General features: G+C 37.8%; 1 protein-coding gene across 3 annotated transcripts in view; it reads left to right on the forward strand.

Annotated features, from left to right (window-relative positions):
- Positions 1–17,865, forward strand: part of ZFPM2 (zinc finger protein, FOG family member 2) — a 322,041-nt gene that overhangs the window by 201,645 nt on the left and 102,531 nt on the right. For all 3 annotated transcript variants that reach the window (XM_075085595.1, XM_075085594.1, XM_075085593.1), the window contains one exon: positions 12,017–12,128. In XM_075085595.1, the coding sequence (XP_074941696.1) occupies positions 12,017–12,128 (112 nt within the window). The remainder of the gene's footprint in view (positions 1–12,016; positions 12,129–17,865) is intronic.

A 17,865-nucleotide genomic window follows, 5' to 3' on the forward strand; every position in this document is an offset into this window, starting at 1 on the left:
GAGAACATGGAGCTGCAGCACTGCTGTCCTGAAGTGGCTTAATCAGTAGACTGGTGACTGGCATGAGTTTGACAACAATATTCCATAGTCATAGACATACCCAGTTATTCCATTCATCATTTTCAGTTTTGTTTCTACACATGGAAGTGAATTAATCCATCAGCTCCCTCTAAGCAGGTTGCATCACTCTTACCAATACCGTCATTTAAACTTAGGATCCCAGCCTATGTATATCCGTCAGTCCCAGAAAAGGACATTGGTTCGTAGTTGAAATCAAAGAATTTCAAAAAATCAGTTTATTTCTTTCTGAGAAAAAGATCCTTTAAATAAACTTGCCAAGCCACCAGCTTCTTTGTCTATTTTACTTATTCCAAGTGATAGGGTTTTTTGATTTCCCTAAAATATGTTAAAGTGGGAGGGGTTTGGGCTTCATTCATTGTTATTTTCAAGTTATAAACATAACAGCAGGTCCCTATATTCCTTTTAGCCCTTCTTCTATGTGTAAATGTTTCATAAGTATCTGAATGAATTTTCCAAGTAAAATGTATTTTCTTGGAACTGTTATTACTTGCAGAAAGTCTTTTACCCTTATACCCAGCTTCACTGTGTTCAAAACCAAAAGCCTGAAAACAGCATTCCTACACTACTTCTTTGTTTCCAGATTTTAAGATCTATTATGCACAGTGTAGTGCGTAATCATAATTATGAATTCATGATGATGTTTGTACTGGCTTAACTCAGGAATAGTCTGAGAAAGCTAATCTCAAAGCTACAGGCTGTTTTCCTGCACTTTAGATTCTGATCTGAGCTGTTTGTTGAGTCTTACTGGAACCAGAGCCCTGTATTAACCAGTCCTGCTGCCGGACTCTCCATCTTTATCTCCAGTCCCAGTGAAGGACCTTCACCCATTCTTTGAAAACTTCTTTTTTTCATGGAGACTTGCATAGTTGCGGTTCTTCGTCATGCTCATATAATCAGTACAATGAAGCAATTTAAATGAGAGCTGCGTTGCACAACTATGTCATACAAGCGACAGAAGATGCGGATCCTTTTAATGTGCCATTGGGCATTTTAGGGAGCTCCATTTTCATTTTATGTGAGAACAGCAAAAAAAAAAAAAAATCCTCATGCTTTTAAAGCAGTGAGGAAAATAGTGACCTGATTACAAGTAACATATTCTTCAACTGGAAGAAAGCAACTGCTTGCAGGTAGGTGCTGCTCTACTCAGTTCATCTTCTTGGTCCAAGCCTTCTGAAATGATAAAGAAAATCCATAATTCACATTTACGAAAGATCATATTGATGAAAAAGCACAGAATTCTGAAACTTATTTTCTCTGAAATCCCCATATTAATCAGTTCCTCATTACCATTGTTATGTATTTAAAAATCTATACAAAATTTGATGGAATGAAAGACAGATTAAAAAACCTAATATACTGCATAGTCATATGTTAAATTCTACTGAACTAATTTTCTTGTGAAGCCTATTTTAACATTTTGTGGTTTTTTTTTTTAATTGATAATATTTGAGAAGGGCTTTTCAGTAGGAAAAAAAAATCAAATTTTTTACATGAAAACACTATATGTATCTTATGAAAGTTTAACCAGCTAAAGGAAATTTTACAAGATTCTATATTTGATAGACTAGAAAATAGAAATTATAAGCAAACAAAGAATAACCAAAAATTCCAATTATTTACAAACTTTTCCATCAATATTATATATATATGCAAAGTTAATTCCTCTCCTCATTACTTGCAGATGAGAAAGCATGGAGTAACATTGAAAATTACTAGTGGAACCTTGTTCCAGTTTATTTTTACATAAGCAGTCAAGAATCATGCATAATGCAACAGTGTACCAACTGGCAACACACTCACAGGAGATAATTTAAACTTGTTTTTTATGGGCACAAGAAGCTGATTTTAAAGCCATCCCTAAGAAGATTGTCCTTGATTTTACATTATCCTGGGTGGGTGTTTCAATTTCTTCCATTTACTATCATACTTACTGGGTGAAAAATATCCTAGTGTCTGCTTAATAGTGATGGAATTTTCTACATGAAGATGTAAGGAGGAATTAGGTTTTACTCCATAATTATATATTAAATCAGTGTTAAAATACAGTTGTAATCAAATCCTTTCATATCCCAAGGCCACACATTTGATACAGTACATTGGAAGGTCAGAATACTTAGCTGAGTATGCACCCCTTGAGACTCAACAGATGTACAGATACGCGGCCTAATCCCAAAAACGCATTCATAAGTCTGGAAGATCAGAATTGAGCCTTAATTCTCTAAAGGACTGCCACAATGTTGTGTGGTCCTTTCATCCAAATTAGAATGATTCATTATGTCTAGTCCATTAGCACCATCAGGGATAGGTGTGGGCCATAAAATCTGCATTAGGATTTCTAAATACGTCAAGGATAATCTTAAAATGAGATAAACTCGGATGTTTTAACTGAACTAAAAATAATTAAAGTCATACACATAGACTTCTGGTTGCTGAATCATGCGTTAAAACTCTACCTTAAATGATTATGCTCTCTTAACAAATGTAAAACTTGGACAGAGGATTGTATTTATACTGTTACTTTAAAGTACTGTGCTTCCTGTTGGTACAGATGCATATAAAAATATCTAATAAGAGCATACATAAAAATCTTAAAACATCAGGAAGAAAAGCACAGAAGATTTTTTTGTATTCCCCAATTCTATTTCAAATGAGTTAGGAAGGAATTTATATATAATATTTTGTGTGCATTCAGTGTGTGCACCACTGAAGTTCAAGTACTGTGTCATGCATCATCAAGAGAATTACACTATAATACCTACACCATTGACTACAATACCTTTGTATTAAGTTTGTATTTCATAAAGGCCTCAAAATATTCATTGGAAATATAATCCTAACAGAGCTGCACTGGATTATACACTTAAAATATTGGGCAAGCATATACAAAGAACTTTTTATTTTCTACCCTTTTGGTTCTGAGGGAAAAAAGAGGTTAAATTAAAAAAAATATTATCTTTTGCTAGTGCTGAAGCATTACTTATTCACCTTTCATGACAAAACCATTCACTTTTCTAAAGTAAAATACACAACCTGTGTTTGCAGCTCCAGACAAAGTAATAGTAGTATTTAATAAGCAGAATCTATAACTACTAACTAATCTATAGTCTGTGTCATGGACTCTTTATACTTCTATAAGCATGCTTTATGCATGTCCTTTTTTATTTTTGTATTTTAATAGATTCCTTAGATAAAAATAAATACATATAATACATGGAATTTGGGCTTCTGGAAATTATGGTTTAAATCATCCATTCCAGGGTTAAAAAAAGGACAACAGAGAAGAAAATCCGAAATTACTGCAAAGCTGAAATTCTTCAGTACCACACTGTAACTAAGCTGTAGATACAGCAGTGTTTGTGGATGGTTTCAGCGTAAATAGCTGGACAGTGAGACCAGGCAGAATTAACCATATGCAATATAAATGCCTTTATGTCTTCTAGGAAAACCTCTGTAATTGTCTTCTTGGTCATCTAGAATACCTGTTGTCACATTAACTACCCCAGGCCCAAATAAGATTTGTGCAAAGTAAGAGAGCATATGTCAGATGACTAATAGGGACTGATGGTTTATCCCAGAGTTTAGTCCCTCAACCTATCCAGCGTAAACTCGATGTTTGCAGAATCGCAGCTGAACCATACTGAGCAGAGCATTCCTCTATTTAACATTAAAAATGTTTAGCAAAAGTGAAAGGACTTATATTCAAGTAAGTGCGTTCGGAAAATATTTACTGGTAAATATCAATGTGGTCTCAGTAGAAAGAGAGACCTAATTGTTAGAGTAGACAACAATTTACAACAGGGAGGTTAACCCAGTAGGAAAAAATGCACTGATAATTCAGTGTGAAAGTGTGCAAGCAGCACTGCGTGATATCTTGTCTAAAGATAAGTTATATATAGTGTGATTTCATCAGTAGAGGTGCATGTCATCTCTGAAATAGTATTATCCAAAGTATTCAACTTTACAGCAAAGCAGAAGTGTTCAACACCCACGACAGATACCCGAGTACTAAGACACAATGACGGTGGGCATGCTACCAACTCACCACAACAGAGATGATTCAGTTAATGTTGTCAAGTTTCAGAATACCCTGGTCATATATATGCTTATAACTGCACCGATTAAGAATAGGGTTTCCTGGTGCTTCTCATTGTGTAAACAGAACAGAAAAAAATAAACAGAATAAAAGAATGAAATGAACAGGACAGAGAGTAATAGGAGAATTACAATGAGAAAGTCGAGTCGAGAGAGTGATGGCAAGATACACTGCTGTCCATTCCACGCTCTTTGGGAAAGGAAGGAGTTATCTAGACATAGTTAGTCAGGTATCTACAAAATGGAGGAAAGAGAAAGGTAGGAGGACAGGGCAGGAGAGGAGCAGCTGTGGAGTGAAACCAGCTGAAAAGCCTTTATAGGAGGGAAGGGCAGGAGTGGAAAGCCGATCAACATGAGGTAGGGTGGCCAGGGGAAGTCCACTGAGTGTTCAGGGGACTGGTTTCCAGCTTTTCCATTCCTGTTCCTCTCAGCTGGTTGTCACCTCCTCCAGGACCACATGGCAAGCATCCAGAAGGAATTGCTGGGATCCACAGCTAGAACCAGGTGCTCTAGAATCTGGTTTAATTATTTTAAACCTTCCTAGTTCTGGGGAAGAGTTTGAAGATGGGTTCCAATGGTATCCTGGATTAAATAGAACAAGCTGAAGTTGCTTTTGACAGCCATTATTTTGTACCTAAGAACAGTGAAATTTGATTTATGTTTATGTTATAGATTTGAAAAAAAATGCATTCTAGCTAGGTAGCATGAAATTATCTCAATGTATATTTATTTTGCGTATATTTATTTTGCATTAGAGGCATTCATCAGCAGGCATATTTGATATTAATAAAAATTTTGGAATCATACTGAAGTTATGACGAGTGTTGGAAAATATTAACAGACCTAGGGTGGGGTTTTTTGTTTGAATATTTTCTTTTGTCGGCTTTAGGTTTGTGGATATATGGTGAAATATATGTTCAGTTTTGTCACTTGACAAGTGATGATCTCTTGGGGTAAACAGCAGGGTTTCTCAGTTGCAGGGAATCCCAGCTGTCTTTTGGGATTCCATCTGTGTGTACATTTCTTTTTTATTATTTTATTTTTCCCCCCTTTTTTGTGTTTGAAACATTTGAAGGCTTTGGTCTGACCACAGCCTCTTCAAATGTTACCAATTCTTTTTCTTCTTCTATCACAAAAAAAAAAAACACAAACCAAAAAAAACCCAAACCAACCGGCCCCTCAAGAGAATTCTCTTCAGATAAATGGAATCCCAAAATAAATAGCCAAATGTAATGCATTGTAGATTAGGAATGATGCAAATTATTTCACAACCAGCCAGTCCGCAGGTGCAGCACTGCCATGTTAACCACTAGCGCTACGTAACGAGAATCCAGAGCCCTGGGCAGAGGAGACATGAAGACTGTTCCCCTCCCACCTTGTCCAGGATACTGGGAAGTAACACTGACCCCTCCTTCTTTTCTCCATCACTTACTTCATGGCCCACCACAAGCATCAATTTGTCTATCTTGTTTATGCCAGTTAGCATGCCAGAACACCAGTTACATCTGTGCGGATAAATAGGTTCTCTTACTCTCTTCATCTAGTCATATGACAGGTGTCTGATGGATGATACTTCGACACTCCTCTGAAACACTGGATCCTGTAAAGTTGTAAGGTAGTAACTAAAACAGTTACCCCAGGCTCTCTGCAGATTTAGGTGAAATTGACTGCATCTAATGCATTTATATCAGGTTTTCAAAATATATTTTTTCAACCACAAGGACTAAGGATTGCAAAATTTCTCTTGCATTTAGTTTAAGTTTCAAGATCTCACTGCTAAACGTAGTGGGGGCTGTGAAAACGGAAATCCTGGTGCAGTTGTACAGTACTGGAGGAGGTGTTCATAGGCTGGAGACTGCCGTGTCTTTGCTTTATTTGGTGATGTTTGTCATCAGCATGGAACCATGGCACCAAAAACCTCCTGACATCTCGAATCTTGTGTCAGTGGAGAGGAGTTGCCTGTGCATGTCTAGCAAAGAAAGTCGTGGCAGTGTGAAGTGCTGCCACGGGCCTTGACTGGTGGGGTTTCCAGAGAAGCCCTTGAGATAAATATTCTTCTAAGACTGAATCCTCCTTGGAAAAAGATAAAAGATTTCAGGGAAGCTACAGAAATTGAAAGACAGTCCAGCTGAATGCACACAAATCGACAACAAAATGAAGGTCTTTAACTGTCCACTGGGCTGTTTGGATAGGCTTGTCTTAGAATTTGTAATCAGTTATATGATGCAGAAATACATTAAGACAGTCAATGTAAGTGTGAGGTGATAGAGTTACCACTCCTCTTATTCAAAAACATCTTAGAACAAATATTATTTATTAGGGATAGTTTGAGACTATGCAAATCTCTGCCATTCCTTGGTTCAGGATGATACCTTAGGAGGTCTTCCCAGCTGAAGTGATTTGATGAGCTTACAAAGTTTTGCTGTATTGAGTATGGTGGCTGACAAAGATGAACTTAACCTCTCGAGAAGGGACGTTCTGCAGTTTCAGCATGTCAGAAGGTACATCAAGCCTGTGACAATCAAATTGAATTTAAATTGAATGTCAAAGTAGAAGCCTCCACTGGTGTATTAACTGGTGTTTTACTATCCCAGAGTCATATCTGAAGGCACCTGAGTATATTTACAGTTCTCCTGCCAGTACAGTCTTGTTTTTAATTGGCTGTATGAAGTAACACTGCACAGTTGGGCGTGAGAACTTTCTTCAAGGGCATGAAGACATTTTGGTAATCTTCTGTATCCTTTATGGGAACTCTCACTCTCTGGAAGATTTAGAAAGAAAATCTGTTTGTGGGAACCAAAATACAATTAGAAGCAAAGCCTTTGAGTATCTTGTCTCTAGCAACTTTCCTGTTTTGGTAAGAGTCCTTTAAGGAAATAGTTTTGACATTATAGAGCCCTGTACTAGTTCAAGAAAAAAAAAGGCAAGATAAAGATGTAGTAATTTGTCAATGAACGGTACATCTCCTTAAATAATATTGAACACTTCTTTGAACACCATGCCAGGATGGTCTGTCACAGCAACTTACCTTACTTGACATCAGCTCAGTACCTATTTCTTGCCCTGGCACAGCTTTTTAGGGAACAGCTAGCAGTGATCAGGCATTTGACGTTAGAATTTCATAATTTCAGATGACTTGCTCATACTGTATTTCCTTTCAGTGTGGGGGTTTCCTCAAGTTTCTGCCAGGCCACAAACATCATATGTTAGAAATCTTTGGAGGGAAGGGCCCATCTAATGTTACTTGTCAGCACTGATTCCTTTTAGCGAGAGTGCAAAACTATTTTTGGCCTGCTGTGATGGCTATTTTTATCTCCATTAACCTCTTGACTGAATATAAACACTTACTGAGGGTTACCTCCCTTGTTTGTCCAGTTGCTTCAAAGGTTAGTGAAAAGTGAATGTCTGCCTGACCTCTTTCATCCTCATTAGCTGATTCTAATTGTTCCCGGAGAGATCACAGTTTTGACCCTGTTTGTCCTTGTCAGATTTGTCTAGTTATGGCATGAAGACATTAGCAGAAATTGCATTTTCAGGTAAAAATTACTATAGTGTAGAATACACACCTAGTATAGAGCAGCGAACAATATTGTGGTTCCTTAATGTGTCCTTGTTTCCAAAATGTGACGTTCTTCTTGTATGGCCCTATTTAAGGACACCTGTGTTAGTAGTTCCCTATGGTTACACTTAGGCAGTAAGCAGGATGTTTTGTAAGCTTTTGAGTAATTTGTAGTAGTTCCTTTGGAGGGAGAAGTCAAATTTTGTTTGGCTTTTGAAGTCTTATGTTTAAGCAGCTCTAATATTGTTGCTACTGTGTCAAGGAAGCTTTTTTTGTAAAAAGGTGCCTGTCTTAAACTAGAGGTATTCCTAATAGCAGTGTAAAAACAAACAAGTGAACAAACATAGCATAAAGTAGCTAACACCTCCCACACCACCACCATTTTGGGAATGACCAACTAAATGTTATAGTACAACAAATACATCTTATGAATTACAGGGTAATTTTCATAGCACACTCTTGAGAGTCAGAGCATGAACATACTTTACTTCAAGCGGGTTGGTGTCCCAAAGGTAGAGTTGTCATGAAGAACATTTTGCCCTGCCAAGAGTTTCTTCTGTGTCAAGCCAAGAAATCCCTTTTTCATGTTCCTTGGTGGATCTCAGCTGTAGTTGTACGGTTGGGGTGAAGGACCTGGCAGGTCTCAATTAGGTATCTCAAATAGACAGGTCCCAGGCTTCACAGGTTGTAACCAGCGCCTTAAAACCCACAGACACTTAGTGCAGATTAAAAAGCACTGGTGTAATGCGCTCAAAGCACGATATCCTGCTTTACAGGCGGGTTGCCGCATTCTGCACCAGCTTCAGCTTTCAAATGGATTTAAAATGTAGCCTCAGGTATAGCGCATTGCAGTAGTCTAATCTTGAGGTGATAAAGGCATGACTGATTTAACCATAGCTTCTTGTTATCTTGGACTGGGGTCTTTTCATTTTAACCATTTTAGGGAAATGGCCTTTCCTGAATCAGCAGGCTTGCTTCAATTCTTACTATGCAATAAGGCACAACAAGAGCAAGCCTTTGCAGGTGGTGAGCACCTCCTATGACCATGTGAACCTCACAGGATGCCAGACCCCAAGAACTGCTGCGGTGATCCTGACTCATCTTACAGCTCGCACAATATGCCTGTGAGGTACTTCAAAGAGAAGCCATTGCCCGTCTCCCTTAGTGGAGCTGCCAAGCTTTACAAGCAGCCAGGGCCTTGTGAAGTTTTGCTTTCATATTAAAAGAACTTTATTTACATATCTGTGCAGCTTGGGAGCAGAGCAATGGGAGAGTGGGAAATTCTTTTGAGGTGTCCACCAGCTCTTCTGGGCTAACAGAGCCGTGAGACGAAACACCCTGTTCCTCCTCCAGCCTATCTCTAGAGCCTCAAGACCACTCGCAGCTGCTGAACTGATTACAAGTTTTACTGTCAGCCGGGAAGCTAATTTAGTGATCTCCATGTAGTCCTTTAAGTTCCAAAAAGGCCCTGTAAATGGGATGGCAAAGAGAACTGAGTGCTGGTGCACAGTCTGCCTGCCGCTGCTGCTGCTGCTTCACCTCAGAAGGGATGAGGCACCAGCCTGGGCTCCTCTCATTGCCTAGAAGAAACAGGGGCGGTGGCCTGGGACTAAGCCTACCACTTACTAAAGGAGAAATTAATTTCCATGAGAAAGTCAAACGGTATCTCTGCATCTCATTTCTTCCTCAGCAGTATGTGGTTAAGTATAATCCTGTCCCAGGATATATTATTTGATCCTGTCTATGTAGCTATTAAACTATTGCCCAGCACAAAAATATCCTGGTATTATTTGAGGCTTTTCGATACCACCTTAATGCAAATAATACCCTTACAGATGGGAGAGACACAATGAAATGTCAGGAATTAGATCTTGTGAAAATTGCATAAATGATCCCTTCTGCACTTAAAAGATGGAATTTTGTTTTGTTTTTTAACTTGGCCTCCAACTTAAGAGACTTGTTTGGGTGTCTGAATCATTTATGGTGTACTTGGAAAAGTCCACTACCTGGATAATATTGGACTGTCTTTTGGTTGTACTTGGGGTTACCAGAGACCGAGGGCACATATAAGCATAAAAAACATGTTAAAGTCTTGACTGAAATGGCAGTTGGAGAAATGCAACATGTGGTAGGAACATCTCCTAGTCCTCCTCTTCACTATTGCTGTGCAGTCACAGTCGCTAACATTCATGCTAAAGCTTGTATTTAATATGGGTGTGATTCTCAACTATGTGAGGAATAGCTACTCTTCCTCGTTTCCATAGCAGCCTTAGTGCTGTTTTGGTGTAAATGACACTCAGGTCCAGACTTTTCTATAATAGACTATAGAGATGATACTTTGATTACCTTTCATCTCATCTCTTGCAGATCTTTGTCAGTTCATGCCTCATTTACATCATTATTTTCTGTGCAGTCCATATGTAAATACTTTACACTGATTTCATGGTTGATAATATCTGATTTCTTGATAATTTATATATGAACTTAACGAAATTTAAAAAAAATGTCTTGTTTGCTGGCCAATTAGAAATCAGAATTTAAATTCAGATGCCATATGCATGCAGTTGGGTTGACTCCTGTAATACTTCATGTAAGCAAACACACTTTCTGCAACTTCCTGTACAAAAAGCAGTATTAGTAATTGAGACATTGCATGTGTCTGGCTGCAGTATCTTTATGCTAGGTAGGAATGTTGTCACTAGTTGTTACATTCCTTTTTACTAATTTAATTCTTCATTTATATCTATTTTTTACAACAATTCCGGAAGGTGAATAATCTGGAGTACATATAGAAGTGTGAATTATGCATAAACATTTGTATGAAAAATGTGAAATATACAATGCAAATTAAGCAATAAATACTATATTTGATAAAGCAATATTTGAGAATAAACAGATCAAAAAAACCAAACTGAAAATTTGAAGGCCTGTGACATTCAGTACATCTTATTCTATAATCTTTATTAAAATATTGATATATCATAATTTGTATTAAATATATATTGTATAAGATTATTAATTAAATCTTATAGAAATAAAATATTTTAAATAATATATTATTATAAATAAATAACTTCATGTATATTTTGGGAATATAGTATGTTCCATGGTAACTCACTACATTTCTAGAACAGTCATAGATAATAAATGTGGCCAGCACATCTGCAATGTCCCTATCAATATATGATTTTCTGTATCTTATTTCAACTCTCTTAATCATGCAGGATTGTCACAATAGAACATAGATGGAGCCAGCTAGAGAATTACTGGTGGAACACAAAAACAATCAATTTTTCTTAGAAAATGTTGGAATGTCTTAGAACTATATCCCAGAAAAAAAAAGAAAGATAAAATTAAAAGTTATGTGGTGACTGTTGTATTTTGTGCTCTCTGTTGTGGTTTTATGCTTGATATAGAGAAAACAAACTGTGAATGATAGAAGTCTAAGTGGCATCTCAGTGTCACGTACTGACAAACTCAGGATTACCCATGGGGTTTTTGCCATTTGATTAGTAAAAGGAGTAAAGCGTTAATAAATTTGAAGCCTCTACCTTATCTCCTCAGATACCAAATTCTCTAAATATAGAACCTGAAATATGCACAGGAGGTGGTTTTGCTAAATGTGCATCTCCTTGCCTGCATGCCTTTCAGGTGCAATAGATGTCATGCTTTACTTTTGTGGCTTTGAATTTATTAATACAACTCCTTTTATAGTCTTTTTGGAGACAAAGTGCAGTGAATCATTAGCATTATTATTATTTCAGACATAGTAAAATCACACATCAACACTTAGCAAAAGGGGAAAAATTCCATTATCCATTCACAACAATTTCCTATGATAATACAAATGTTACCCAGGACAGATCTTTGAAATGGATACCAATTCTTTAAATTCTTTCCTGTCTGTTTCAGGAAATAGCGAGATCCTGTTGATAATGAAGTACAATGTTTCTAAAGTTCACTTCTAAACACTTGGCTCTTTGCTTTGAAAGTCATCTGCATTCCCTTTATAATTCTTAGACACCAGAGAACTGCTTAATCTTGGAGATCTGATCCAATATCATTTGGAAAAATCCTTGGTAATAGTTTCACCATTCAATCAATGCAAGAGCTAAAGCTTACTGCTTGTGCCTTCTTAAAAAAAATCCTGAGGCAGGGGAATAAGACATTGGCTTATGGGTTTGGAGATTTTGTTGTTTGCAAATAAAATGATCATTACTATTATTATTCAAGTTTTAATCAAGGCAAGCAAATGGCATCTGTTTGTTATCATCCTTCCTACAGAAGACAAAGGCTTCAGTCCCTATGGTACTGACTGCTGGCCCCAAGTGGTTGCTGGATGTGACTTGGCAAGGAGTAGAAGACAACAAAAACAACTGCATTGTGTACAGCAAAGGTAAACACAAGCTGATTTTTTTTCTCTACTTTCTTCTGCAAGGTACTGAGATAAAAATATACCCATTGCATAATAGGAAAATGAAGTAGTTTGTTTCCCCTTGAAGTGGAACAGTTTTTATTTCCATTTTCTTACCCTGCTCTGGTTTTGCCTTTTTTTTTTTTTCCCCCCCTCCTTTCTTTTAATGATACAAAGCCTCAGTGTGGTGGCTGTAGTATGCTAAATGCTTTATAACACAGAAGGATATCAGCTGGCATAAGACGTACCATCCATTTCTCTCTGAGAGTTAGTGCTTCTTGGGAAACATCAGTAAAATCTATACACTTTAAGAAGCTCAAATGTTTCTGACATTTTATTGGACATAGCGGATAGCATTTCTCCATGTTACATTACCTTGTAGACTACTAACTGAAATCTGGTTTTATACGAAGAACTCAAACTTGATTGGACTGTGATAAGACTACATGTCAGCTCGGTAACAGAAGATAACTGGAACTGGATTTCAGGGTTGTCTCCTCTGACATCCCAGTCTCTGTGTAGTGGCGTGAGGTGATGATGCCTCACTGGAATGTAGTGGCTAGTAGCAATGCATATCGTTTCTGTTCTATGTGAATTGTCAGATTTGCTGAAGTCAGTGTGAGTTCTTACAAGAACATCCCCAAACATGCTTTGTCTAACCTACTGCATCTAACAGCTACTTTGATTCAAGATGCAAAGGCTTTTGTCTTGCATCTTGAACCAACCCAAAGAGCCATGAGTTCAGTCCATAGTGCAATAGACTATGCACCACACTGTTTGGTCACAGTGACCTGTGAAAGCTTTGTAAATGTTGTTATGGTATCATTACAATATGTTAAAAAGAAAAAAAAAACCCAAACCAAAAAACCACAAAACCCCCGAACAAACCACTTAGATACATGGAATAAGAACAACTTATTTAGTGTAGCTGGTTTTGACATTCCCCCTGAAGATCGGGTTGCAAAACTATGACTTTCCTCCCTTGTATTTCAATCACTAATCTCAGCACTTTGCAAATACTTCAGAACATGCACTGTTCTTGTTTAATTTCTTTTAGGTTTTATTTCTAACCAAACAGACCTACTGAGATCAAAGATTTGTTTGCTGAGGCAACCTAGTGACCATTTCAGCATACAAGCATCCAGGCAAATAAGCACCCGTATCAATATATTAACATACAAAACACTAATCATAACATCAAAGACTCCTAAAAACTTACTAGAAACAATTACAACTTGTCCCTATAATCATTGCAATTTATACACTTATAAGAGGATTTCTTTTAAACTGCCACAAACCTTTGAAAGCTGAAACGCTGAAAACAGGGAATTTGCATGTTAAAAATGAGTTGCACACCAGGGTCTTACAAATTCTTTCTATTATAATTACAGAATGCCAACACATTCATTCTGCAACCTGAAACACCTGCAGTATTAGAGAACTGGGCTCAGATCTAAAAAGGGTCGAGCTGCCCACCCTTTGCAGCTTGCTGATTGCCGCCCAAGTGAAATAAGTTGCAAAGTGCTCTGAGTAACATAGTGGAGTTTTTCTCATGAATTCAGAGCTGCAGTTTGCTAGTCATAGTAGTGAATACTCAGAGGCAAACTTTTCTGCAACAACTTTTCAATGTAATGGGAAATTACTTTCACTCCAAAATATAGCTTCTGCAAATTCCCACGGGATGATGTCTTACCAAGTATTACATTCTTTTCTGTAATTATAATAATACTTAGCACATATATACCAGTAGGACTTTTCATCTTCAAAGTACTTTACAGACATTAACTAATTCATTAGATGGTTTCAGTGCTATCTGTCTGATTGAATCTATTGAAATACAGGGGTTTTTTTTCAAATGCTAAAAGCTTTCTTCAGTTTGGTGCAGTCTGAGTAGCCCAAAACCTTACTCTCATCATTCAAATGTGCTGGATTTTGTTTCACTGATGATGCTGGTTATTTTACTACTTGCTTAACAAGGTATTGTGAGACAGTCATACAGTGCTCAAAGTGAATTCTGGTATCTGCACCACAGATATATATTAGAATGAAAACTGAGGATAAATTTGAGCCCTAATTTATAAACACATTTTAAAAACCTGCCACCTCACTAAACCAGTACAGGAAATAGGTTGTAGATATGTTTTACCGTCACTCCATTTTGTTAATCTCTTTGCACTTCAAGTTGGCTGCTCTGTCGTTCAGTAAGCACCTACACTTGCCTTGAGCTCTGCTGGGATTTTTGTACTGGAAAGATTAATTGGCTTGGATCACAAAACAATGTCAAATAGAAGATGGTAAAATAAATAAATAGAATAATGTTTCTTCCTTCAATTTGTATCTCATCACTCCAGATTACATTGCCTTGATTTGTGTTAGCTTTCTGTCTCCTGGAGTGCCATTATTTCTAATGAAACGGTGTCAGCTGGCATGTAGTTGTAATTCGATGTTATGTTGTAGTTGCATGTGTATAATTTTGTTAGTTTGCTTAGCAATACATTGTTATTTCTGAAAGCAATTAGCTGAACAAATGTGTGGAATTGTACATGTAGCAGATTTGGTCACCTGGGAGCTCTTTTCCTTACTATACCCAAGATGAGATGAGTGGAGTAAATTGGCACATTTCTAAGAGGAAAATAAGTTTGAGAATTGGCTAGCAATACATGGTACTGGTCGATCAATTGCTGACTCAGAAGCACATGCCATATTTCCTTTTACCTTATTACAGTGATATCTTTGAGAGCAGAATTTCCCGCAGATCTTTCAGGAGAGCATAGGAATGACAGCCTGACTTCCCGTTCACTAGCAGCTATGGGCACCACAATCGCCCATGTATTCCCACAGAAAAATCACAGGGAGAGGAGTCTGACATGTAGCTCCTATTGAAAATGAATCTGAGCTGTATAGCTCACTCCCTGTTTGCCTTCAAAACTCTCCATAAAATATCTTCCCTGGGCAAGCAAACACAAAAAGTGTGTGTGTGCATACATATGTGTGTGTATATATGATGTAAATATATGCAATTATATTGCTAAGTTATTACAGTGGAATCACAATTCATCTATATACATTTTTAGATTAAGAAACCAGTTATTTAAAATTGTACATCAGAGTACATTCAGAGTGAAGAGCTATGAAATAATTATTCAGTATTTGAAATTAATTCTATTTAGTCCAGGATCACTTTTTTCTATCTGTATTTTTTATTACTACATTTCCCCAATATTAGGACAAATTAGAAAAGAGACAAGCAGTCCATTAGTATCCCTTTTTATAAGCTCTGATACAAGCTGGCTACTCATGGCATGTGCCATTATCCCATTCTGGTTTTTTGAAAGGAAACTTTTACAACTGTAATTACATTTAAAATACATGCTCTTTTTGTTTTAATATTTATGTCAAACTTCTCTCATGTTTCAAAAATAGCCTCTTCCAAAATTAAAGAGATGTCCTAGAAACAGTAACTGAAATTTTAGGGACAGATTTTAGGAATTGTACTTTATCTAGTAATAAATATGTTCTTTCCAAAAAACAGCTACAGAGTTTCAGTAATTCAAGCAAGATAAAATGGTGTGAAGTCTTAATGCATTAACTGTATGTTCGTCGCAACATAGTGTACTTGAGAAGCATTCGTGCGTAACAGAGTTGTGGGGCAGACCTGGTAAATCTCTAAGACCGAAGGCAGGAGCCTCCCCACAACCTAGGAAGGGGCTGGAGTATTAACTGCAAGTCTTCCACTGGGACTGTAAGGGTTTTTAAAATTTAATTGCGGTTAAGTAGAATAGAATAGGTGTAGAAAAGACAGTTGCACAGACTGAAAACCATGTTCATGTAACAGACATTTTTCTAGATATTATTTAAGCCATTTATGTGAAATGTATGGATACCGTATGTTTAGTGGCATTGTTAAAACAGGGTGTCTGTACAAATATTTAGCTGTGGGAATTATAAAATCATAAGGCGATTAAGTTAGCTAGTTGTGAAATTCCAATATTGCTTTTTAAATGACTTCAGGATATAGGAGGTGCTAAGGTTATTATCTGTTATCAGGAATACAGCGGAATTGTACGACTGGATAATAACTAAACAACTGACACAATGTAAAATTACATTATCAGTGTGTTAAAACAAAATTGCGCCCTAAAGGAGTCTACATGCCAGCTCAGAGCTGCAGTGTAATTATGCTTAACTCTGATAATTAAAATACAACGGAGATCAACAGAATCATTTTCATTAAGAAAATTATTAATGATGGTGGTATAACAGTAATTGATTGCAGAGCACCACAGGATAACTCTGTGCAGGAAAACCAACATGTTTAACGTGCGTCTGGGCCGGTTGGGTTGCGTTGCGTGCCACCGAGCACGCTGCCTGGACAGGTGGCAGCTGCGGGGCGCACGTCTTCTGCTGCAAACCCCAAATCAGAAAATGGCTGTGTTTCAGGCTACGGCTTGGAGGGAGAGGGCCAGGTGCTGGGGGACGGGGCGGCAGGACGGGGTGAGGGTCGGATGCCAAAACGGAGCCGGCCTCCACAGCAGCTCACACGCTTCTGGAGCTGCCTGTCATCTCATTTCGCGTGAGGCAGTGTTTGGTTTTGCATTTCCATTAGTGATTTACTGATGCTATTTCCTCCTCTGCCTGGCCTCACTGAGTAGTTTATGCCCTTCGTTATTTCTGAGAGGGTGCGAGAGGAGAAAAAACCCATCCTCGCCCCAGCGCGGTTCCACAGGCACCGCGTGACATCTTAGTAAGTAATTCCACAGGATGGTCCTGTTAATTGTCCCAGTGGTACGGACACATGATATCAATGCCATAAAAAGCCTCCATCCCTCCGCAAGTGAAATCGCAGTCAGTGCCCACTGAGCAATTATAACAAAATCCTGGCTAGGGAGGATGTTGCCTAAGGGTAAGATCCGAGAATTGTCATTTTCTTTTGGTGAACACAAAACCGGGGAAAGAAGGGGGGCAGATTCAGGGGAGTGCTTCTCCGCACAGCTAAGGGATGGGTGCTTGCTCAAACAGATGCTGCTTTTGAAAGCTGCCCAAAAAAGTCTATTCTCCAATCACAATAGAGAACAAGCCTGCTAGGGTGGATTTACAGGATGAGATTAGTTAAAATGACAGCTGCCCACACTGAAACTGTGTCATGTAGCTAATTTATAAATAGAAACTCGAGGAGAGGCAGCACACAGGAGAGGGCAGAGCAGAAGTCAGGCCTGGAAGCAATGCTACCCCTGGCTGCGCTGCCCAGTGGTTGATTTAAAATGAGGCAGTAAATGTATAATTGTTTACTTACTTCACTGGTACTGGGATGAGTTATTTAGGTGATGTATGTGTCATGCATTGAAGACACAAGAGGTTACATGAAATTACGAGTAAGAACTGATGGCCATTTTTAGTTAATTTTGCTAATTTAAACAGTCTATTCTTTAACATCTAGGAAATGTCAGTTGTCAGAACAGAGGGGTGCTTTTTTCTTTAGTGACAGAGGATTACTTTTCTTAATTGTTCTGTGAGATCCTTGATACCATGTTTTCCCCAGCAAATGAGCTTTCAGCTAGCAAATACCTTTTTTTTTCCCTGCAACTTCAGGCAATGTAATGGTACATTGCACCACAGACACATAACATCAGAGACCCTAATGAGACACAGGTCAACCATCATAAGGAGTTTAAACACTGCTGCATTAGAATACGAGTATATTTTGTTTTGGGTCAGAGAA

This window comes from Phalacrocorax aristotelis, chromosome 2 (genome assembly GCF_949628215.1).
Source record: "Phalacrocorax aristotelis chromosome 2, bGulAri2.1, whole genome shotgun sequence".
NCBI classification, from domain to species: Eukaryota; Metazoa; Chordata; class Aves; order Suliformes; family Phalacrocoracidae; genus Phalacrocorax; species Phalacrocorax aristotelis.